The sequence below is a fragment of the Heteronotia binoei genome, chromosome 2, assembly GCF_032191835.1.
Source record: "Heteronotia binoei isolate CCM8104 ecotype False Entrance Well chromosome 2, APGP_CSIRO_Hbin_v1, whole genome shotgun sequence".
NCBI lineage: Eukaryota > Metazoa > Chordata > Lepidosauria > Squamata > Gekkonidae > Heteronotia > Heteronotia binoei.
The window spans coordinates 148353383-148379629 of NC_083224.1; the positions used below are offsets into that span (position 1 = coordinate 148353383).

At 40.5% G+C, this 26247-nt stretch overlaps 1 protein-coding gene across 4 annotated transcripts in view; it reads left to right on the plus strand.

Annotated features, from left to right (window-relative positions):
• The first annotated feature begins 231 nt into the window (after positions 1 to 231).
• Positions 232 to 26247, plus strand: part of DPYD (dihydropyrimidine dehydrogenase) — an 833908-nt gene continuing 807892 nt past the window's right edge. For all 4 annotated transcript variants that reach the window (XM_060232210.1, XM_060232211.1, XM_060232213.1 and 1 more), the window contains exon 1: positions 232 to 421. In XM_060232210.1, coding sequence (XP_060088193.1) covers positions 383 to 421 — 39 coding nt within the window. In that variant the 5' untranslated portion in view covers positions 232 to 382. The remainder of the gene's footprint in view (positions 422 to 26247) is intronic.

Sequence of the window (26247 nt, forward strand, 5' to 3'; positions counted from 1 at the left end):
TAAACAACAAAAACAAGAGGGCGACCTGTGCGGTCAGCTGAAATGATCTCCCCGCCCCCCCTTGATGCACATGCACATTTTTTATCACTTCAGTTCAGTAGCTACCGCCGGCATTCCAAAGAAGCTCCGGGGCTGAATCAAATAAAGCGCCGTGCTCCAACCGCGCAGGAACCACAGAGCGAAGTCCTATCTCAAAGCACAGGACAAGCAGCCGGCGAAGGGAACGGGGGAAATCGCAGCGCCTCTTGGTGTCCGCCCACAGGGGCGTTGCTGCTTTAGCTGCCAGGGCTTTTTCTTCCACCTCCCACATGCTTGCCTTCGGCCAGTCGGGAGTCTTGCGAGCAGCGGGGCGCAGGAGCACGGAAGGACGCCGCTTGACACTATGGACCGTTTCCTTAGCCGGGATCTTGTGGATATTGAGGTACCCCGCTTCTCCCTGCAGGGCCGCAGAGAAAGGGACAGGCGTGAAGAGACGCTATGCCAAGCCGTGAAGACAAACTTTGACCCAGGAATCGGCAGCTGCAGCAGTGAAAGGGGACGGGAGAGCAGGGTTAATGGCGAATACGATCCTCTCAGGCAGTGCAGTCCTCCTCATTAGCAGCTAACCTCGTAAATCTGAGTTTAGGGGTAGGGCTTCCAGATGACTGATTGACTTTTTCAAAAAGCAGTCATTTTAGAAATAGCCTGCAATTAGTACTTTAAGGAAACCCCTCCCTTCATTTTAATCAACTTTTCTTTATTGTGAAAGAAAGGCCTTTTCTGCAATCACAGTGGTCTATTGTATATTGGCCCTAGTAGTTTGCCTTGTGATCGGCGTTCACCTGTGGATTCAAAGGATGGCCTTTGGCAATATTTTTTTTCCTTTGGTTCTTTTCTTCCCTTGTAAAATCAGAATGATTACCATGGAATGATAAACACAGAAATGGCCCAAGACATTTTAGTGCCTGAGGCAGAAATCCAGCTGATGTCTCTACCTCCTCAGGTAAAAACCTACACCCCCTCCTAAATTAATACCTTGCTATCATAATATCCAGTTCCAAAGACCATTTGAGCCATCTTAGCTTCCTCACCCTGCATAATGGAAGGGTTGGCCCTCTATAAACAAGATATTTAAATACTCTCCCCATTAAGATTTCATGTGGTAAATCATATTGAACATTACATTCCTACTTGTACCCCTATTTTCAAATTGGTCCACAGACACTTCAGCTCAGCATTTACGTCACTGGATATGACAACCTATTCTTTGCCTGTGAATAATGTAGAAGAAACTGGATTTGAAGGGTTATGGATGTGAGACTGGATATAAGGAACTCTTGTTATTTCATGGTTAGCTTTTCCCTTCTCTTGTCCAGGACTCATTGTGCGTTTCAACTTTCTACCCTTATTAAACGTTTGGTGTACACCTGTGAATGCACACATTGGCAAGGGTTTGTGTTTGAGGTGCAATCCAAGGAGCCAGCCAGATTCTGCTAATTATGAGTAGATGGAGTCAATGATGATTTGGAAATGCTTTGTTTGAGAACAGGTCACTACAGTTTTCCTAGAAAGAGCAAAGTTCATGCCATTCGTTTTGGACTAGTGAAGCCTGTTTATCAGGATCAGAGCACAAAACAGAAGGAGAAAATCTGGGAGAATGTTGTCATATAAAAAGTATTCTCTGATGGTCTGAATAGCTATTGAAACTGTGCCAGGGATGAGAACTTCATGGGCTCTCTCTAGTTTTAAATTCTTGTGCAGTGGGAGTGCATAGTAAAAAAAAAAAAGTTCTGTTTTGCAACCAAGATTGCTCTTTCTGCTCTGTTAACATGCGCATTTGGCCCTCCTGGTGCAATAGTTGTGTTTTATGTTTCCATAGGACACATATAAGTGTGTGTGTAGTGGGAGGCAGCCACATGTTCCTGAATGCTTGGGGATGTACACTTAAGGATCTTACCTTCTGTGGTACTATGCTGCATATCAGTGGCACACTGAGTCCATTTTCCTTCTCCCTTTAGTGTGAGAACTGCTATTATAACTGCGGCAAATGCTATTATCACATAAAATGGCCATGAGACATAAAGGATGGGAATCTCTTTTTCACCAGTCTTCAAGGTGACCTCAGCAGTTGCATTTCTACCATTAGTAGCTGATATTATTGTTCTAGGTACAGCCCATCAGAACCAAAACTTTCCCTGTAGTTTTTAAACTTCTGTGTGCTTCTCCTTCTGAGAGTATCTAGAATTCTTCTTCTTACCTCATGAGGCTATTTCTACTGTGGACTGGAGTCTTGAGTGTGGTTACTGGGAAGGCAGTACCCTCTACTTGAAATTTTGCATTATATATATATTGAACATGTAAGTTTGGGCTAGAGTTGTTGGATGGTTAGGACTTAAAATGGCTGACTTCATGTTTGTTGTTAAAACTTGGCCATTAATACATCTGGACTAGCTGCCCCAAATGGTTTTAAGGCTTATGGTGGCTTGCTTAAGACAAGCCTTACAGGAACCATGTCATCTAGCAGTATGTGCAACAAAATGGGCCTGTGAGGCTTGTAAGAAAGGCATGAAAACATAAAAACACTTTAAACAACTCAAATTTGGGGGTGAGGACAATCAAACAATCTTCACTATGTTTGTACTGTGTAACCTGATAGCAGAAGAGATAATGCTTCTGGAAAATATTGGGTTTTGATTGTCTGAGGTGGGAGCTGAATTCCATAACTGTGCGGGAATATTGAGAGGGCTTTGCACAGGACGCTTGCAAGGAGATCAGGTGAAGAACGTCACTAAACTAGAGGAGATGGTGTTTTGTTTTGTTTTGTTTTAAATCAGGTGCGTCTAATCTGCCACTTTTGGAATGTTGAAACCAGAGAGTGGATGTCACCACAGACTATTGCAAGACTGTGTGGATGCTCACAAGACTTTGGGAGATTGCAAGCCTGGCATCCAGCTATGATGGAGACAGCCTGTGGAAGAAGTAGCAATAGGCATTAGGGACAAATTGGTCTTTTGGATGTGTGACATTAAGACATGTAGAGCTTTATAGGTGAAATTTTGGCGTTCTTAATGAGTCCTTGCAAACTCTGGGCATTAGATGCTTGCTCTGAGTTAGCCCTGTCATGTCTGTGCTTGGTGACCAGCCTTAGGAGAGCTTCAATTCTGGGCAATGGGCAGTCAAAAATAAACATACATCTAAATTAATTAGCACATGAAGATGAGCAGTGATCTTTTTTTCAGCCACTGGGAATAGTGTCTGTCTTAAATGTAGTTCATTAGGCTCACAGCTGGTGATATGATTAGAGTGCTGTGATTTTTTCATTCTAACAATCTTGCAGCCTTTTTTTTTCTTTTGACTTCATCACTTTAAAAAATAGTAAAGCAATGACTGTTACCTTAAAGTGATTGAATTTAGATGTCTGGTGACCTTGTCAAAGAATCTGTGGAGGTATGGTTACCTTTCCAATCAGTTGTTTTTCTTATGACTATAAACTACTATTCAGTAGTTAAGGGCCTTTTAAAGACAAAGTTTCATTCAGAATGCTTCCAAAGTTCAGGTTTTTTTTTTTTAAATAACGAGTTTATAGCCACTCATTTCTGTAAGTTATGATCCAATAAGCTGTAAACTCTAATGTATAAAATATTTTGTAATAACAAATCTGTTAGCCTTGAAAGGCCCCCTTGGGGTTGACTGTAACAAACTAACAGGGTTACCCTTCTGGAATGACCTGTTTGTAACTGAGTACCCTGACTCCGGTCTTTCATACCTCCTATTTATTAAAATTGCTCGTACACAAGAAAAATTGGTAAGTAGGCTGACTCCTTAGCCCTTAGGTATTCCATTGCAGATGTCTTTTGTAATGATCCTAGTTTCTAGTGAATTTAACTTTAATGGCAGGCCAGTTACAGTAAAAACAGCAGCTGTCCAAGATATAATCCTGGACATGAGGGCTGCCCTGGCATGTATATCTCTGAGATTCAGTTTTGGGAGGGATTAATTTATCTCCCAGCTGTGCCCCCCCCCCCCCAGGTTTTGGTGATATATCAATATAGGTCTGGTGGCCAGGGAGTTGGTGTTGGTGTAATCTTTAGGAACCCTGTCCACCTAGCACAGTATTCCCTCCAGGTCACTTCAAGTTTTGAGGCTGTGTACCTAATGCTTGCATTGAGAGACAGGACTGAGTTTCTGATGGGAGTACTTCCCACTTCAATGTTTCTCTGCCTGAGTGGTCTTGGGGATGGTGTTGAGAATCACTAGATTTCAACACTATTGTTGTGGGTGCCTTATTTGGAGAGGCTCAGGATTTCATGGCCTCCATGGCAGTGATGGGCCTGTCCCAGGTAATAACTGGTCCTACACATAGTGCAGGTCACATTCTTGATCTGGTATTTTGTTCTAGGTTGGATGAATTTGATCTGAGGGTAGAGAAATTGATGGCAATTCCTTTGTCATGGATGGATACACATGAGCTCGGGTTTAGACTTCCAGGGATAACAGGACTCCGCAGAGGTAGGAGATCTGTTAAAACAATTCATCCATGGAACCAGATGGATCCAAATTGTTTTCTGATGGTTGTAGGGGATTTTCCTATTGATATGATTGATGCTGCTGTCAGTGCCCTGATTGACCTCAGGAATGAAGGAATGACCTAGGCAGTTGACAAGATCACTCCCAGGAACCCTGTCTCAGATGTTAGAGCCCAGGTGGCCTCTTGGTTTACAGAAGGTCTAGGAGTGATTAAAAGAAATAGTTAGAATAACAGTGGAGGATGAATCTGATATGACATGAGCTAAAACTTATTTTAAGGCATATTCTGCAGTAGTGGTGGGGACAAAGACACAGTATTTTCCCATCACCGTTGCATCTGCAGGGTGTAAGTTTGGATCTGGCTGGCTGGAGGAGGACTACTAGGATTGTTTTGCTCAACATGTTGCACTTAAAACCTTTCACATCTCTACCACCTTGGACTTTACATTACCAGAGACAGAATCAGATAGTTCCAAGATACCAGCCTGTTCAACTGGTTGGGATACTTTTCAGTGTATTCAGTTTGAGGATGTGGACAAGGGTCTGTGGATGTTTGAGGCATACCACCTACTTGTATGACCATTGCCATTCCTGGCTGTTTAAAGTGGCAAGTGTGGTGAGGCTAACTGACTGGGTCAAAAAGGTAATTAAGGTCTCTTTGAGAGGGGTGGTGGTTGCCCTGACCTTGAAACAGGCTGAGGTGCATTGCTACTAAAAGAAGTCTATCTGGACCTAGATGTCAATAACTGTAGACCAGTCTCAAATTTTCCATTCCTGACCAAGGTGATTGAACAGGTGGTTCAATCTGTAGGGGACTAAAACAGCCTTGGTCACCCTGATTGATGACCTGTGCTGAGAGCTGGGCAGGAAAAGTGTGACTCTGTTGAGTCTCCTGGACGTCTCAGTAGTTTTCGGTACCAATGATCATGGTGTCTTTCTGGACAGCTTTTCCTGTCTAGGGTCTTGTTGTCTATGCTTTTAAGTATCTACAGGAAACCACTGGGTGAGGTCATCTAAAGACCTGGGCAGGGTTGTCATCAACATGCAGATGATAGCTGTTTTGCACTTTTGGCTGATCCTGGGGAGGCTGTAGAAACCTTGACCGATTTCGCACTCACCTTATGCTGCTCTCACACTTGTCTTCTCAGCACGGTGTCCTTCCGATTTCCCACTATCTGCGCTGGGGCTGCAGCAAGCATCGGCATTTTCATGCAGCAAACGAAGACTGTTTTTTAGCGGTTTGTTTGCTGTGGGAAAATGCCAATGCTTGCTGCAGCCCTGGTTCAGATAGTGGGAAATCAGAAGGACGCCGCACTGAGAAGACGAAAGTGAGAGCGGTGTAAAGTGAATGCGAAATCGGTCCTTGAATTGGTTGCTGGAGGCAGTTTTGGAGTGGATGTAAACTGAAACATGATCCTGACAAGATGGAAATGCTGCTGTTGAGTAGAAAGCCTGACCCTGGACTTAAGGTGTCAGTGTTTTGAAGTGCGTTACAAAATAAAAATAATAGATCATAAAAACAGACCACAGGTGACTTGAAACAAGTTTCCAGCAGGGCCAGATTAACAATTAGGCCAAGTAGGCACTGGCCTATGGGCCCCCATGCCTTTAGGGGCCCCAGGCCAGCTCCCTCCCCTGGTTTTCCCCCTGCTTGCAGCCTTTCCACCCTGCACATGCATCTAGCAACTGAGCCGCTCTTTGCCTGACTCGCCTGGTGTGGCTGCTGCTGACATCATCGCCAAGTTTACTTCTCTCTGCTTCTCCCCACAGCTTTGTCAAAGGGGCTTTTGAAAAGGTGCCTGCAGGCTGCAGCGAGGGCCACAGGTGGCGGGGTGGGTGCTCTGACTCTGAGATAATTTGAAAGGGCCCCAGAGATTTTGACTGCCTTGGGGCCTCCACAGGATTTAATCCAGCACTGGTTTCCAGGCTCAAATTGAGGTTTTAAAAAATCAACCCTTTAATTACAAATGTTGGTGAACGGATGTTTTGGTCTGGTGTCTAAAGGAAAGAAACATAGTCATCAAGCAAGCCTCAAGGGGTAGGGCACTCTATTCTGTACATGAAGTGTCCCTACTGAAAAAGCTCTGTCTCTGATTGCTGTGTGCCTCAGCTCTGAAGGCAGGAGTACAGAGAGAGAGCAGGGCTTGTGAAGAGAATCTTTACTGGCAGTTTGACTGGAGTGAGTTGTAGGGATCGTATCACTTTGATCTTGGCCCATGTACACTAGCTACTATGCTGTTCCCAGGAACAACTCAAGTTGCTGGTCTTGGCCTTCAAAGCTCTATGTGGTTTGAAACCAGTATACTTAAAGAAATACCTACTCCCTTATGAACTGCTAGCACCCCTGTCTGAAGCTGTGCTTTTCGTGTCTCTATCTTCTGAAAACTGGTGGGTGGCAAGCAACCCAGGAGAGGGCCTTGTAGCACTCCAACTCTTGAACTCTGACTTCCCTTCTCCTTTCTGTTGCCATCTTCTGCCCATGAGTTAAGACTTTGTTGTTTTGTTTAGTGTTCTTTCAGTGATCCTTCCTGTCTTTTTAATGTTTTTGTTTACTTTTGTGTTAGCTGTATATTTTATTGTATTATATAACTTTTAAATTTTGTTTTAATTATGTGTTTGTGTTTAGTTTAAGTTATTTTTAAGATCTGGTTTAATTAGATATGTTAGCCATCTTGGTGATCCTGATGAGGCCAGAAAGGCAGAGTATAACTTTGGTAAATAAAGAAGCCTGGAGGATTGGGCAGTTATTCAGTGTCCAAAGTTGAAAGTTCATTGCTACACATATAACGCAATCCTACTCAGAATTACTTCAGTCGAAGCTCTTTGACATCAATGGGTTTATATTGGAGTAACTCTGAATAGGAATATATTTCATAGAACTTACTGATAGGTTAACAGTGTGATTCTCCCCCATTGCATCAGTAGGCTGAGACTACAGTAACCACTGGTTGCACTGTTTTGAAGAAGACAGATGTTTCCATCATTTGAAACAGAGAGGACATTTTAAGAACTTACAGTGACAGCATGACTTTTGATTGTTGACTTTGTAAAACATTATGACAACTGGCAAAATCTAGTGACAGCCAAAGAATACCAGGGTTCTTCAGCCCCTCTGAACTCAATGGGGCTTAGCTTGTAACAAATCCAATTGGTGGCAGCACCCAGACCACATGCATTTCTTTGCTGAATTTCCAACCCTCCCAGCAAAGATTTTCCTTTCAAAAACAGTTTTTAAAAAACCCTTTGTCCCCAGCAGGGTTTACTGAACCTGAATAAAAGCAACTGAAAATAATGGAGGGACAGGAAGCTTTCCCTCCTACCTACATAAGCAGAATTTTAAATTCTCTTCTCTCCCATCAGACCAAATTCTGCAAATAGGTATACAGCTTTGGGTTTGGTTCAAAGCATGTTTCTTTGAAAGCAAATCACATTTATTTTGGAGGGAAATTTTCAATACTTAAGTGTGCATAGGTTTGCAGTCCTAGTGTTCAAACATTTTAAAAAAGTTATTTTGATCTAGTTGGAGAACAGAATGGTAAAGCAAAGCAACAGTGGAATTGTTAACACTTACTAAACTACCATCAGTATTCTTAGCTGGCTATATCCCATCCTGAAAGAATAATGTTAATTAGCATAGTTGTGCTCTAGACCTAAGGGATGTGTGTGTTGTCTTCAACAGTGAGTTCAATGAGGAATGCTTCAGTGCATAAAAAAAGCTCTGAGATGCTTAATGGTCCTTTGAGACAGGTTTCCAAAGTACGCATTACAGGGGGCATGTGGGCATCATCAATCTACATCTCCTGGGTTACTTGTGGTGGGGGATGCAACTGGGGAAAAAAGGTCTTTTCCCTTGTCCTGCAAGTGGCAACCAGTTAAATGGGGTGGGAAGTCATGAATGAAATGGCATCGTGTTCATACACCTTTCAGCTATACATTAGAGTTGTGCAAATGAAGCAAAGACAGTTGCAAGAGGCCAGAAATTCCCTCTGATGTGGTGGTTGGTCCCAAGAAGTTTCCCTGCAGAGGTAAAAACAGTGTCTAGAAGTTACTCCTCATTCACCACCTCCAGATTAATCCAAATGTCCACCCACTCACATCTACCTTCTATGTCTGAATGTCAGAAAGCAAGCTGTGGTTCTGTCTGGTCCTCTCCCAAGATATCCAGTCAATTTAATATAGCTTGTTTTATGTTCTGAGCTGAAATTTACTAATGGCTCAGTGAGGTGGAGAAGCAATTTCTTCCCTACTTTTTGTGTTCAAGCATTCATTATTTTTCTGTGAGTTGTTCACCATAACTTTGAAGCATGCTGTGACTCCTGTACCTACTGCAAGGTGAGCCTTGCTAGCTGATGTAGGTTTTCCCTCCTAGTTGTGTCTAGTCAAGCTCAAACTGTGTGACTGATTTGTTGATATTTGGTATGACAAAGTGTGAAAAACTCTGGGCTGGTATCAACCAATTAAATTTCATTGTGCCCTCTATAGTATTGACTTAAATGCTGAAATCTTGTCTGACTCGGTCTGGTCGGTGACCTATTAAAACATGAGTTTGGGTGTTCAATTGTTTTCCTCTAGTGTAATAAGATCAAATTTGTATTTTATGGAATACTGCTCTTTTGGGAAATAATCCTTCAACCATATTCTCAACCTTTCATTGGGAAGAAATTAGTGTTAACATTTCATACATAAAGCAGTCTTCCTTAACATCCCATAGTACTGACTCCCAAACAGTATTGCTTTACCTTTTTATTTTTTTACCTATCAGATTGGTGTTGGCTCTTTCTTAAATTTTTGCATTCTCATTGCTAGTTTAAAATAATGGAGTGCCATTTTTGGTTTTAGGATTTTACATCTTAAAAAAAATGAATATACAATGAGAAGAAATGTACAATTTCCATAGAAAGTGCTCCATTAGCTGCTATTTTTCATGTGGATTCCCCCCACCTTCCCATTCATCTAGATGGTCTAGTGAATACCTAATGTGATATTTCTGTATTGCTTTTCCTGCATAAATCCGATGAGTTTTGTTCTCTGGAAATGAATGAAAAGGCTTACATGATTAAAACTAAGCTACCCTTCAGATGGCTTTTACGTCCTAACCCCAAGTAATAGCCCAATTGAGCAGACTTCTTTAATATAGTTTTTAATTTTTTTTTTAAATCACAATTCTTGCTCTTCATATTTTCTGAAGCAGCAAGTTGCATCTTGCAAGGCTTTACTTCTTTGTTTTGCAATTTAGTATGCATGTCCTTTTGTCTATGACTTCATTTGTTTGTTCTTAAAATATGGTATGTCAGTTTGTTTCGTTGCCAGGTTGTATCTGTTGCTACATCTTTGATTTCTTTTTATTTATGTCCCTGCCTCTGGTTTGGTCCAGATATATGGATAACATGTCATTCCCAAGGTAGTTGGAAAAGATCCTCCAGATTGCTTCAACTTTTTGGCAATTTTTCTCCTGTCATAGATAGTTTGCTGTCCTCCACAGTGACACATTTTCATTAAGTCCTTGATCCAAGATGACCCTGTGGGAGTCTTCTTATTCATTGTAAGGCAATCTTTCCTAGCTAGCAGTATTGGGTCTGTTTGTAGCAAGCTTTTAAAAATGTGCACTTTGATAAGCACTGGATTCCTGATGATGTAGATTGCATTCTGGTCCCAGTAGCAAGAGACCTTGCTTGGTTGCCTCAAGATGATTATTTTGTGTAAACACAATATTATTTGGTAACATATGGTAACAAATTATATTTCTTGCATCATTAATAATTTCTTTTATCTATCCCATATATTACTTTTCACCCACCCCTCCCCCCATTACTTGACCCCCGCCGGTGTTATTTACTTAAAATACTAATATTTAAAGGTACCCTTAACTAACAAAAACAAAAATTAATATTCTTTTTTTCTAAAACATAATCATTATCAAAGATTGTCCATTATCCTTTTATTTTTCACTCTTTTGCTACATATCTTCTGAACTTTTTCCACTCCATCTTAAAAACTTCTAAATCATAGTTTCCTAAAGTTCTTGTTAATTTGTCCATTTCACTCCATGTCATAACTTTTACAATCCAATCCCATTTCTCTGGCATTTTTTCTTGCTTCCACAACTGCGCATATAATGTCCTAACGGCTGAAAGCAAGTACCAAATTACAGTTCTATCTTCTTTTGGAAATTTTTCCATTTGTAATCCCAACAGAAAAGTCTCTGCAACTTTCTTAAATTCATATCCCAAGATCTTAGAAATTTCCTGTTGAATCATCTGCCAATACTTTTTTGCTCTTTCACAAGTCCACCACATATGGTAGAAGGAACCTTCATGTTTTTTACATTTCCAACATCTATCTGGCATCTTGTTGTTTATCTTTGCCAATTTTTAGGAGCCATATACCATCTATACATCATTTTAAAACAGTTCTCTTTAATACTATGACACGTCAAAAGCTTCATAGAATTCTTCCATAAATATTCCCTTTGAAATTGTATTTACCCTATGTTTGTATGATCCTGTCTATTTCAATAAAAACATTGAAACTTAAAAAAAAATATTCCCAAGTTTCCATCTGTATTTCTTTATTTACATTAATTGCCCATTTAATCATTTGAGATTTCACTACTTCATCCTCCGTAGACCATTTTAAAAGTAACATATATTTTTGAAATTAATTTTTCATTGTCTCCAAGCAGAACCTCTTCCATTTCTGTTTGTTCTTTTCTTATTCCTTCAGTTTTGATATCATTATCCACCAAACTCTTTATTTATTGCATTTGGAACCAATCATATTTATTATTCAGCTCTTCAGCAGTTTTCAGTTCTATTTTGCCACCTTGTATTTTTAATAATTGATTATATGACAACCACTTTTCTTCACCTATCTCAGCTGTTATCTTTATTACTTCAGCTGGCACTATCCATAATGATCTTCTCTCATCTCCATATTTCTTATATTTCATCCTTGTATTTAACAAATTATTTCTTATATAATGGTGAGAGAAAAAACTGTCCATCTTCTTTTTTCCATAATACATGTATATGTGCCAGCCAAACTTATTTCCATGACCTTCCAGCACTAAGAGTTTTTTATTTAACAGCATTATCCATTCTTTTATCCACACTAAACAGACTGATTCCTGATATAATTTTAAGTCTGGTAATTGAAATCCACCTCTCTCTTTTACATCTGTCAAAATTTTCATTTTAATCCTTGGTTTTTTCCCAGCCCACACAAATTCTGAAATTTTTCTTCGTCATTTATCAAATTATTTACTATATTTCACAATAGGAATAGTTTGAAACAAATACATTATTCTTTGTAGAATATTCATTTTAATTGCAGCTATTCTACCCAGCAATGACAAATTAAGTTTATTCCGTTTTAACATATCTTCATCCATTTTACGCCATAGCTTCTCATAGTTATTTTTGAACAAATTAATATTCTTCATTGTTATCTCCACACCCAAATATTTTACCTTCAGTCTCAACCCGTCAGTCTCTATAAGACCTGTTGCTTATTTGTTTGCATATTTTTACATAAAAATTTTGATTTTTCTTTGTTAATACAAAGTCCCGCTAACTCCCCATATTCTTATATTTTAGCTAACAGCAAAGGTATAACTTGTATAGGATTTTCATTTATGAACATTATATCATCTGCAAATGCTCTGTATTTGTAAGTAAATCCTTTTATTTTTAATCCTTCTATTTCTTTATCTTCTTGAATCTGCATCATTAATATTTCAAGAGTCATTATAAACAACAATGGGGAAAGCGGACAGCCTTGTCTTGTACCTTTGCTAATTATATCTTCTGTAAGATCTGCGTTTATACATAGCCTTGCACATTGTTCAGTATATATTGCTTTTATCATTCTTATAAAGCTTTCTCCTAACTCCATTTTCTCCATTACTGCAAACATGAAGTCCCAATTTAAATTATCAAATGCTTTCTCTGCATCCGCAAAGAATAATGCTACTTCCTTTTCTGGATGTCTTTCATAATATTCTACAATATTTACAACAGTTCTAATATTGTCTCTTATTTGCCTTTTGGGAAGAAACCCCGCTTGATCTTCCTTTATAAAATTTATCAAATGTTGTTTAAGCCGTTCTGCCAAGATTCTTGTGTATATTTTATAGTCATTATTTAATAGTGAAATTGGTCTGTAATTTTTTATATTCGTGACATCTCTATCTTCCTTTGGAATCAACGAAATAACAGCTTCCTTCCATGTGTTTGGTATTTTCCCTTTTATTCTTATCATTTTCATCAACTTCTGCAATTTCGGTATTAACTCCTCTTTAAAGGTTTTAAAATATTTAGCTGTATATCCATCTGGCCCAGGTGCCTTTCCATTTTTCATTGCGTTAATTGCTGCTTCAATTTCTATTTTTTCAATTGGATCATTCAAAACTTTTCGCATATTTTCTGTTAAGGTTTCTATTTTTATCTTTTGTAAATACTCATCCATCTTTTCTTTCTTTATTTTAACACCTTTAAACAACTTGGCATAATACTTTAAAAATTCTCTTTTTATTCCCTCTTGGCTAACCACCTCTTTTCCATCTACCACAATTTTATTAATAATTTTATTTTCTCTCTTTTTCTTCAGTTGCCAAGCCAAATATTTTCCAGGTTCATTTGCTCCCTCAAAAGATTTCTGCTGCAATCTTTTCAGATTCCATTCCAATTCTTTATTTAACAAATGTCTCATTTGCATTTGTAGTATTGTAATTTCCCTTATAATTTTCTTTTTCCCTGGCCTTTTTCTCAACTCCCCTTCTTTTTTCTTTATTTCATTTTGAATGTCCAACAACTGGGTTTTTTTGCTCTCTTATCTTTATTATTCAAAGTAATCAATACTCCTCTCATTACTGCTTTATAGGCATCCCAGACCGTCTGAAATTCAATATCCTCTGTCATTCATTTGAAAGAAAGCTTTAGTTTCATTTTCTAGAAATGTCACTATTTCTTTATTCTGTAGTAAATCTTCATTCAATCTCCATCTTCTCAGTTTCTTAGACAATTTTGTAATCCACATTATTGGGTTATGATCGGCCCCAATTTTAGGTAAAATCTCTATTTTCCTTGTTATAAGACCTAAATCCTTAGTGCCCCACAACATGTCAATTCTGGAAAAAGTTTTATGTTTTGCTGAATAAAAGGTGTAGTCCCGCACTTCAGGATTAAATTTCCTCCATATATTCTCCACATTTTCTTGTTTGACCAATTCAAAAAAAGACTTTGGCAATTTTCCTTCTTTATTATTATTTTCCCCCCAGACCTATCCAGTGTATTCTTAATTGTTCCATTAAAATCCCCCCTTTATCAAAACTTGGTCATAAGTCAGTTCATCAAATTGTTGTATAATGTCTTTTTAAAAAGCGTCCATTAGGTGCATACAGTCCCAATAACAACAGTTTTTTTGCATTTAATATTATTCTACTGCTACAAATCTTCCATCTTTATCTTTAAACACCAATTTTGGCTCCAATTCTTGTTTGATATAAAAAAAATCACTCCCCTTTTTTTCTGTTCAGTCAATGAATAAAATTCTAGTCCCAATTGTTTATTCCATAAAAATTTAATATGCACTTCTTGTAAACAAACTATATTACAATTTTGCTTTTTAATCCAATGAAATGTTGCCCTTCTTTTTTGTGGTGAATTTAGTCCATTTACATTCCAAGACCATAATTTGTAATCCATCATGGTGCAAATTCTTTATGTTCTTCATAAAATCTACGCAGTTCCTGTGCATTTGTAATTGTGATTCTTTTCCCCTGGAGTTCAAAGCTCAAACCTTCAGGTATAATCCATCTAAACCTCATTTCATTGTTCTGTAATTTTTCTGTCAGTTTTTTATATGTTCTTCTGTCATTTATCACTTGCCTTGGCAACTCCTTCATAATTCTTACTCTGCTGCCTCCCACTATCAATGTCTTTTCAAAATTTTTGTTCATGATCTTTCCCACCATTTCTTTTGTCATATATGACTTCCGGGGGAGGAGAATGCCGAGCTGAGCTGCTTCTCACATCGGGAGCTGGCTGGAACTTCTGTTCGGGGTAGTGGAAGACAAATTAATGCCTACTGCCTACTTTTCTCAGCCAGAGATTAGTCCAAGATATACACAGAAAACTTTGAGGAGATTTACCTTGGCTAAAAGGGAGTCCCGGGGGGGGGGGGCTCCTTTGAGGCTTTGAGGGGTCTCCGGAGAAGAGTTGCATTTTCATCATCTGCAGAAGTTCTCAGAGTCATTTATTTGACATAAGCTCGACAGAATCCTAACCTTTTTGAACATTGCTAAACATCTAAAGCTACACAAGACCGGTGTGGATCTGGATAATTGGCAGAAAAGCTACAGATTACTATCTTTCATTCCGGGACTGTTTACAGTTAAACAGAATAAATTCAGAAGGTGGGAAATGGAAATCTAGAAAGCTTGGAAGAAGAAGGGAGGAAGAGGTGAAATTTGGACTTTGTAAATTTAAAGGACAGTGCTAAAAAGTGCGAAGGAATTTATTGTTTAGTCTAATTGCAGTTTTGAAAAAAGAGCACCATCGTCACAGACCTGCAGCATATACAATCAACACAGGAAGTACGCCAAGTATCGTGAGATCTCTTTACCAGCGAAAATGGGATTTGGTGGCAAGTAAAGCAGGAAGTATTAGATGAAAAGCCTACTCTAGGACTATAATACCATAGAGAATCATCGGCGGACATTGCAAGGAGGTCAAAATTAAAATAACATTTTTAAAGTGTTCGGGACATTAAAAATTGTTAGAAATAATTGAGGTGATGATAAGAACTTAAATACTATTGGACATATTTTTTATATTGGACTTTAGAAGCCTTTAAAAGGAAAAAAGAAATTTTTTTTAGTGAGAAGCAAAATGTCGCGACCGCCATTTTGAAGGATTTAAAGATTTTAAAAATTAATATCTCAGTCTGGGAAGCTCTGAGGACGGTGAAATTAGGCTTGTTGTAAAAAGCAAGCTCTAATCTTTTGGTTTTAATAGTTAAATTTGAATTTGGTGAGATCCAAATTTTCAGTGTTTTTAAATGTGAGAACACAAGCAAACCCGTACAACGGCTGCTTCATTGGAGAAAATGCAGGACAAATTAGAGGCAATGGAGGCCAGAATGATGAAAGGCATGAAAGAGATGATAACTGCATTTAAAAAAGAAATTATTGAGGAGATTAAAAAAGATATGGAAGATCTCAGAAAAGAGACAGAGGAAAATCTAAGAAAGTGCAGGAGGTAGAAGGGAGAATGAAAGTACATGACTCCACCTTGTTAAAAATACAAGAAAAAGTGACAATCCATGACTGTAAATTGATGGAGACCCGGATACGTCTGAGAGGAGTACCTGAAAAGGAAGATGGTGACTTGAAAGAATATATAATAAAAATAATTGCAGAATTTTTAGAGGAAGATCCTGAAGAGACTAAAAATATGTATGATTATATGTATAGAGTGAACTCACTCTATGCAAAAAAAAAAAAAAAAAAAATCTACCAAGAGGTGATGTCATAAGATATATGCCTCAAGATGATTATTGAAAGAGTTCTAAAGATCTCAAACTTGGTTTTTTTATTTTATGAATATATCTTTCAAGAGCCCAGGTAAGCTACTTGGAGGGATGGAGGTATCTAGTTGTGATTAGTGGTAGAACAAGATAACAACTAAATGTTGAGTTGTAGTAATGTTTTGACCTTCTCTCCTCATTATTCCTCTCTGGCTGGATGCAGGGTCAGCACTACCAAGTAGGCCAGGTAGGCCACTGCCTAGGGCACCACCTGGCCACAAGGTGCCACATGGCACCCCCTCTCTTTCCCCACACAGTTCTTTCCACTGCCCCTCATTTCAGCCCCCTCACTGCCACCATGATCGCCCTCGCCTACCTCTCTGCCACCCTCCTCTGCTTCGCTGCCCAGCCTGGCAGCCTACCAGGAGTCCTGTGGGCAGGTGGTGGCAGCAGTGGAGAAGGGGCTGAAGGGGGGGGTGGCAGTATGGCAGTGGATGTGCTTGGAGGATGTGCTCAGTCTGCTTTTGTCCAGGCATGTGAGGGGGGACAGAAAGAAGGACACGGGCACCAGGACAGGAAGTTGGGGGCAGGGTGCCAAAAATCTTGGTGTTGGCCCTGGCTGGATGTCACATGCCTATGAGCTGATCGAGACCTTCGTTTCTGCATTTGAAACATTTTTTAAGGCCCTCTAGCCTCTTCTATGTTGTGTGGATTTTTAATATGGGTTGTGAGTGTAACTTCTTGTTTCGTGTGAAGAACTTTCAGTTAACCTCTATGCAAAATCTGAGCATCACATGAAAAGACAATGATACTCGTATGCTATAAACAGGATGACAGTTTTCACTGGCATTCCTACAGTAATTGTAACATGTTGTAACACTGCCTTGCTGTCAGTAGCACTTTATCCCATTCCTTTTATCTATGTACTACAGAAAGTATGGGACAATGAATACAGTATTTCATACTAGGGAGAAGTAGGATCAAGTTCCAACTCAACCATGTAGCCATTGAGAGGCTCTTGGACAAGTCACTTATTACAGCAGTGGGAATAGGCAGGGCTTTAAGGGAAGGAGACTGAGATATGGGAAGGCTTGCTCTCCTTCCAGCCTATGTCCCATCCCAATAGTAGCAGGTCTTGGGGCCAAGGGAATTTACTCGCCTCTATCCTTTGGGTTGTGTAATGCCAGGTCCATCAATAACAAGAACATGGCCATATGGGATTTCCTGCTTGAGCAGGCTGTGGACCTGGCATGCAAGACCTGGGTGCAAGATGGAGAGACGGTAGCCCTCTCTCAAGTGGCTCCTCCTGGGTACTCAGTCCTTCACCAATCATGGACTAGTGGATGGAGGAGGGGTGGCTTTATTCATACAGGAGGCTTACTCCTTCTGGGCACTTCTGCCGCCAGCAATCACCGGCATTGAGTGTGTCAGCTTGTCATGGGATGTTGGGGAGAGGTTGGCTATCTGGCTGGTGTTGTGACTGCCTAACGCACCAGTCAGTGCCTTACTGTCCCTAATGGAAGCTATAGCAGGCACAGTGTTGGAATACCCACAGCAGGCTGGGCATTGGAATACCCCTAATGGAAGCTGTAGCAGGCTGGGTGTTGGAATACCCACAGTCTTGCGCGATTTCAATGTCCACACTTATGACAAAAACTCCATTCAGGCGGTGGACCTGGTGCCATCCATGGTGGTGCTGCAACTCTCCCAATATGTAACAACCACCTCCCATCAGACTGGGTACATGCTGGATTTGATCTTTGCAATGGGAGTTTTGGTGGATTGGATTACTGCCATGGCAGTGCCATAGTTCAACCACTATTCTCTGAAGGCTGGTATGGATGTCTCACCCCAACCCTGTTTAGGTGACAAGCGTATTTTAGTTCACCCGCGAAGGCAAATGGACCCTATGTGGCTTCAGATGGCTTTGTGGGATCCTTTGCTCCATGTTGACTCATTAGATGAATTAGCAGAGCTGGGGCATCACCAACTCTCCGTGGCCATCTATGAGATCACTCCCTTGTCCCCTCTTCACCACTGTTTGCGGCTTGTGCTGTGGTATACCCTGGAGTTGCAGCTGTTGAAACAGTGACTTAGACAGCTAGAGAGGTGATGGTGGGACACTTGTGACGAGGCAACCAGAACATCTTATAGGCTGTTTATGAAGACCTATGAGATGGCAGTCAAGGCCGCAAAGAAGGCTTACTTTGCAGCCCAGATTGCGTTTGCATATTAATGCCTGGCTCAATTATTTAGCACAATTCTGGCAAGAGAGCCAGTTTGGTGTAGTGGTTAAGTATGTGGACTCTTATCTGGGAGAACCAGGTTTGATTCCCCACTCCTCCACTTGCAGCTGCTGGAATGGCCTTGGCTTAGCGATAGCTATCGCAGGAGTTGTCCTTGAAAGGGCAGCTGCTGTGAGAGCCCTCTCAGCTCCACATACCTCATAGGGTGTCTGTTGTGGGGGAAAAGATATAAGAGATTGTAAGCCACTCTGAGTCTCTGATTCAGAGAGAAGGGCGAGATATAAATCTGTGGTTTTCTTCAATTCTTCTCACGAATTTCCACAAGGCAGTCCAAATGTTAAGGAATTGGAAATCAGCTGTGACGTTTTTGTGAACTTTTTTGTGGATAAGGTCTTATCGCTCTGCCATGACCTCCCTGCCAACTTTGATTCAGTGAGTGAGCTCGAGACTCCAAGCATGTCTTCTGGGTCAATCTTGGATCATTTCACTCCACTCAGCCTGGAGGAAGTTGACAAAATCCTCTGTACTGTATGTCCTACTACCTGCGATTTGGATCTGTGCCCATCCTGACTGATAGGTGCTTGCCAGACAGAGCTACGGGTCCCATTGAAGGAGTCTGTCAACAGGTCCTTCTCTTATGGGACCTTCCCCGTGCCTCTTAAGGAGGTAGTGGTTTGCCTCCTCCTCAAAAAATCATCTTTGGACCTGGCCATATTGGCGAATTACTGGCGAACTTACCTTTTTTGGGTAAGGTTATTGAGAGGACAGTGGTGATACAGTTACATAGGTTTCTGGATGATGCTTCCATGTTAGATCCATTTCAATATGGCTTCCTTCTGGGTCAAGGGATGGAGATGGTACTGGTCGCCTCATAGATGATCTTCAGAGGCATCTGGACTGAGGCGGTTCAACGGTGCTGCTATTGTTAGACTTGTCAGCTGCGTTTGATACAGTCGACCATCAGCTACTGACCCACCACCTTGCCGACATGGGGATTCAGGGGTCTGCCCTTCATTGGCTTACCTCTTTTATCCAAGGTCAGGGGTGGTGCTGGGGGGGCAATCATCCTGGAGGCACCCACTGGTGTGTGGCGTGCCTCAAGGGGCAGTTCTCCCCCTGATGTTGTTTAACATCTATATGCACCCCCTTGCTCAGATTGTCCGGAGATATGGGCTAGGGTGCCATCATTATGCGGATGACACCCAGCTCTATCTATTGATGGGTGGCCAGTCTGGCTGCACCCTGGAAGATCTAGACCTGATGCTGCAAGCTGTGGTGAAATGGTTCAGGCAGAGTCTGAAACTGAATCCTGCAAAGACAGAGGCCCTGCACCTGAGTTGCGATGGTCTGGGAGGAGAGATACCCCCTGCTGTCCTTTGATGGGGGCTCCTTTGGTGCTAGCGCCTAAGGTTAAAAGTCTGGGGGTCCTCCTGGAACCTTCACTGACAATGGAGGCCCAGGTGGCAGCCACTTCCAGATCAGTCTTTTATCATCTTAGGTGGATAAGGCAGTTGGCTCCCTTCCTAGAATGCAGCGACTTGGTGACTGTTATGGTCACCTTGAGAATGTATATAATGCCCTCTACACTGGACTGCCCTTGTCTCAAATCCAGACCTATCTACCTTCGGGATCGCCTTTCTCCACATATGCCCCAGAGAGCACGTCATTCAGGATCCCAAACTCTTTAGTGATCTCCAGACTGAAGGAAGCCCGGCTGTCTACCACCAGGGCCAGGGCCTTCTCTGTGGCAGCTCTCACATGGTGGAATGTGCTACCGGATAACACCAGAGCTCTGCGGGACCTTTCACAGTTCCACAGGGCTTGTAAGACTGTACTATTAGAACATATATAGAACATATGAAGCTGCCTTATACTGAATCAGACCCTTGGTCCATCAAAGTCAGTATTGTCTTCTCAGACTGGCAGCGGCTCTCCAGGGTCTCAAGCTGAGGTTTTTCACACCTATTTGCCTGGACCCTTTTTTGGAGATGCCAGGGATTGAACCTGGGACCTTCTGCTTCCCAAGCAGATGCTCTACCACTGAGCCACCATCCCTCCTACTATTCTGCCTTGCATTTAACGATTAATGGGAGACAGCTGTCAAGTTGCCACATAACTGACAACCTTGGCCAACATTACTGTATTAACATCATAAGCACCATACTTGACAAGATCCTTGGATAGTATTGGTAGCATCATTGGTTACAACATAATTTTAACTGTATATTTTATGATATAGCATTTTTTTGATTGTTTACATTTAATGTTTCAATGTTGTGTTTTTACTGGTTGTTAGCCACCCTGAGCCTGCTACAGGGAAAGTGAGATATAAATCTAATAAAATTAAAATAATGAGTTTTTTAAACCTGCAAAATATGAATAATAAAGGGTTGTCTTATATGGGTCTGTGGCTCCACCACATTAGAAATCACATGCTTTAATCTGTATGGAATAATGTTTTGATCGTGCCCTTTTGGAAATCAATTAATAATTAAATTGAGGCAGAATACTGATCTGTAATACTCCATTGGCAGCTAAATTGTGCTAGTTTCATCCCAGAGGGTTAACTGAGGAAGAACTATTGGAATGAGATGTATATCTAGAATTCTTATGTGAACACTGTTTATGAATATTGTGAGCATTGTGAATGTATACTGTGAACATTGGAGCATATTGCCTTGCTTCTGTATGCATGTGTGAACTAGGACTTTTTGAATGCTTGTGGTATATGTGCAGATTATGATGTTATGGACATTGTATATGCAGCTTGAAAATAATACGTTTTTATTAATACCATATGATTGCAACAAATTTTGTTTTTAAGGCACTATTACAACTAATTTGGTTTAATTTTCACATTATATGGGCCCTGACATGGATAGCCTAGGTTAGCCCTATCTAATCAGATGTTTTAAGCTAAACAAAATTGGCCTTGGCTAACATTTGGATGGGAGACTTGCAAGGAGTACAAGGCATGAAGGTAGGCAATGGCAAACTATCTCTGAATGTCTCTTGCCTTGGAAACTCTACAGGGTCACTTAAGTTGTGACATGACAGCACTTTCCACCACCACCTTATATAGCCATGATTTGGGTGGCTCAAGCTAGTCTGATCTTGTCAGATCTCAGAAGCTAAGCAGGGTTAACCCTGGTTAGTACTTGGATGGGAAATCACCAAAGAAATCTAGGGTTAGAAAGCAGAGGCAAACAATGGCAAACCACCTCTGTTAATCTGTTACCTAGAAAGTCAGCTGCACCTTGATGGCACTTTCCGTTCTCATATGATTGTTATGAATAAAGTAAACAAATGTCTCCTGTTTTGAACATTAGAAATATAAAACTTGTTTTGAAATAATGATTCTACTTTGCTTTATAATTGCTTGCATATATAGTACTGTATAAGAATTTATGAAGATGGAGGAAATACCACCTGGAGAGCAATGAGTGGTTTTCAGCACAAAGGACAGCATCAAGATACTTTCAGCAACTTTGTAGTAGTAGTTTCTAAAAAGCTCCAAGTCTCCGCCCGGCTCTGCTACAACAACCGAGGAAGGCTTCACAGACTACAGCCCACTTTTGTCAGATGTCCTTACTAGGCAGACATCTATATGCAACAGTATGAAAAAAGTTGTAAATTCCAGGGTCAGAGGCCATAAAATGCAGGAAGTATGTGGTGAAATAGTAGCATAACCAGTTTTGCAATATTAGGAGAATTATCACTCGTTAACACCTGTAATGTCTGAGGAATCCCATGTCAAGTACTAAAACATTTCTTCACTGCTCAAGGCAGCTTACGATAGTAGTTCAAAAAATTTTCCATTTAAAAACAACATAAAATAACAAATCCCAAACCTTTCTCCCTTGAAAGATGGTATCCAAGTTCTTGATAAGTTCTAATTCAACATTTATGTGCTGGATTTTTCCTTTTGAGTTCTTCTGCTGGAAAGTGGTGACTTTAGATCAGTGTGTAGGGAAATGAAAAATGGCAGCATTTAGAAATCAATGGGAAAACATTTTCAGTGTCCAGATTGTTTTGGACTTCTCTTTTGTGTAGGGACTCATTTGTCTGCCATATGTAGGGAACAGCAAGACACTACTGACACATGATACCATATATCATATTGGAGGATAAGCCCAAGGTGTATGACTGATGTTACAATTCTCTAATAGCAGAGTGAGAGTGGCTATAGAGACAGAGTGGAATGTGGGTTCATTGCAGGGTTTGGTTCCTAGATTTGTGTTAGATGGTCCATTACATGTGTGTGTGTGTCCAGGGCTTTTTTTGAGTGGGAATGCAGCTCTGGCTGGCTTGGCATCAGGGGTGTGGCCTAATATGCAAATGAGTTCCTGCTGGGCTTTTTCTGCAAAAAATCCCCGTGTGAAAAAATCATGATGTCACAGGGTGTGGCCTAATATGCAAATACGTTCATGATGGGCTTTTTCTTAAAAAAAAAAAAGCCCCGTGTGTGTCTCATTGTATAAGATGGGTTGTGCTAGTTTGAGATGTGGACTGCAAGATATCAGGGGACAGGGTCTTGGGATCTGTTAAGGCCACCACTTGATCATGGTCCATCCTGGGTACTGAAATCATGTCAAGTAAGCGTTATATCAATGTTATGGATTAGTCACTCAAACCACCTTTCCTTGGTCTCTGAAACAGGCAGTCATTCTTGTCAAGCAGTTTTTTAAAAGTTGTGGATGGATGACATGAGCCATTAATAGCTCATCTCTAATTTGCCATTCCTGGGCAAGAGGATAGAGAGAGCAGTTGCAGACCAACTCTAGGTCTTCCTGGATGACTTGTCTGCTTGACTTCTTTCAGTCTTGTTTCAGTCTGGGCTATGGAATGGAGACAGCAGTGGTGGCTTTAGTTGATGATTTCCATTCAAATCTAGAGAAGGGCTTTTACCTCCTTATGGCTGTTACTGGATTTATTGGGAACCTTTTATACTGTGAACCAGGCCATTTATGAGGCATTTGGAGGTGGAAGATAGGGATCTGAGTCTGCTTTGCTTTAGTTTAATCATTCCCAAAGGACAGGACTCAGAGGGTTGCTGTTGGAGACCAGTAGCCATTGGTTTGGAAGTAAGTGAATCAATATTTTGTCTAATTTGTCTAAAAAAGTTATAAAGTTTAAGTGGGAAGAAAGGGAAGCTGACACAGTTTCTACTGTGTATTTCATTGCTGGAAAGAACCAAAAGGCCATCAGATGTTGTGTGTTGCTCCAAAGCTGGATCATAATTCCCCCTCCCCCAATAACTTTTGCATAATAACCTAAACAATTCAGACCATGCTAGGCAACAAGGAGAAAGTCAAAACATAGTGGAAAGATGCTTACAGATCAACTTCACTGTGCTTCAGCTACTTAGTCTTGTGCAGATTTCAATTCACGTTGAGCTTGCTGTGTCTGTTCCAGGGTATGCCTGGTATCATAGCTCACCTTTGAAGCCTGTTCTCATAAACCTTTGCAGCATGTGGCATTCACGGTTCTCAAATCTATCTATATTGATTTAATCTATGGTAACTGCAGTGTTGAGTCCTTTGTGTAAATGTTAGTACTGCTCATTCCCTGCTTTTGCTTCACTTCCTTCTCTTTCTCTTCACTGTCCTCCCCCCACATTGTAACTCTGTTCTTACTGGAGGCTTTATTTCTTTATTTTTGAAAGGGTCAATTGTGCAGTATAAAAATGAAGTAAATTGGCATGGATATCCAAAAGCTGAACATGGATGCAAAGGATTTTGAAGAATTTTTGTAGTTAAAAGGTAGGAACAGAAATCGTGGCAGTCCGTTTGCTTTTGAATTTTATTATTGTCATCAATAGGCAAGGTGCCTTCCAGGGTAAATAAGGGGAAGGAAGTCTCTATAACCTAATTTTTATATTGAAAGATTCAACGCATCATCCAAACAGCAGACAGCTGACCTGCAGTGTTTTGCTTTTTTGTTTTAATAGATGAATAACATTGAGGGAGGCTAGCTTTGCATTTATTGTGATGAGAAGAAAAATTAAAGTTTGTACGCACTTAATGGAGCAGTTGGTGTAGTTCAATTTAATCAAACAACAGAAAAGCTGGCCTCCTGTTAAATTATTGTGGCCTTCATTTGTGGTGTTGTTTTGAAGCTGAAAAGACAACTCTAGTTTGTGTAATGAATGGATAGTGACTTTGCTTATATGTGTAATTAGTCGTGGATTGTGAAGGTCATGTGACAGATCAGGAAGGAAATTGAATTTCCTTTTATATTCCATTTGTTATATTTAGTTTTCTGGATAGGGCATTTCAGCCCTAAGAAATGTTTCCTGTAGAATGTCTTAAAGGGATTGAACTAAATTATAGTGTTACTTGATTAGTAAGCCACTTTGCATTATCATATTTCCGTTTACAGTTATCATTTCTGATTTAGGATGCTTTTCTCCTTCCCTCCTGCAGTCTTTAAAAAGCTAATAGTGACATTAGAAGTGACCTAAAGGACATCTGGAAATTGTAATTGGTCGATTATGACCTTATGGGTGCTTGATGACCCTTTTGGGTTTTTTCCGGCTGGACTGCAAAACGGGTGTCAAACACCCAGCAGTTCATAATCTATTTTGTTTGCTGTGTTATATGTTGAGAAGGGCATGACCTAGAGTCTGTAGTGTTCTAGTGTCTATTGACTACAAGTTACATTTTTGTCATGCTTGTAGGTATGGAGTTAAAGTTATTCTCAGAAGAGATGTGTGCATCATGGTAATTGTGTGTGGGGAGGAATCATCTGTTCCTTCATCATGCAACATATGCTTGTGTGCAGGATTAGTGGCATCTGCTTTGGAGGGGTTCCAAGTTTCTTTGACAGGCACTATGAAGAGCGTGGGAATCCTGCTGGACCCAGTTTTATTATTTGAGAAGTGAGTGTATCCAATGTCCAAAAGTGAACTTTACCAACTGCATTTAACTTACTTTCTAGTTGCAAACAGCATCCATTTTGATTCATGTAGTAATGACCTCAGGGTTTAACTATTGTAAGTTGCTCTATAATATAGTTGGCACAATATGCAGCGGCCTGTCTTTTATCAACATCAGGGTGCAGGAAACATAGTGCATTTATCTTGCATCTTCACATTAACTTCGTTGGTTCAATGTGTTGGTGTTTACTTTTAAAACCTTTCATAGCCTTTGGCCCATACACCTGAAGGATGGTTATTCCTGGTACAATCCTCTGCAGCAGCTTCATTCAACACAAGAATGCCTTTTTGTTCCATCTGCTTTGAGGATACATCCTGCTGCTGCCTGCTCATAAGTTTTTTTCTGCAGCGCTCCCTGTTATGGAATAGCCTTTTAAAGGAACAAAATCTACATCTCTTGCAAGTTCAGTCCTTGTAAAAACAAAACTCTTTAGAAGACTCTTTGGCTCAAGATGATAGCTCTTGAGGGTGTCTTGCTAGTTGTTTCAGTCTGTGTTTTAGAATTGTGCCTTTGTCCTGATGTTGGTACTGTAATTGATTTTTGGTTCCTTACAACACTCTGGTCAAGCAGACCTGGCTAAAAAGATTTCGACTAGGCCACTTGGCTGTGCAAACATTTTCTTAAGAGATAATTTGTAATTGACCTTCAAAGTAAACTATCTGCATCTGGAAGAAACTTGGTACCATTCTTACCAAGGCTTATTAATTGGCAAATTCTATGCAGCTGAGCAAAACACCATGGACCCTGGGAAGCAAGGCCCAAATTGACCGCATGTGATCTGGGTTTCCTAGTAATGAGGGGAAGAGATTACATCAGCCCCTGGATTGTGATTGGCTCCAGGACCCAGAGACAATCAGAATCCATTTCTATAAGATAGCCACTCTTTTGCATAGGTGTTAGCAGCTCTTGAACCCCTGGCAAGACAGCATGTCAGTAGCCAAACAGCTGCCTTTTGTTCTGGATGGCTGAAAGCTTTATTTTGTCTCATAGATGCGGACTGAATGCTGAACCTAACTACTGTTGGAACCTTG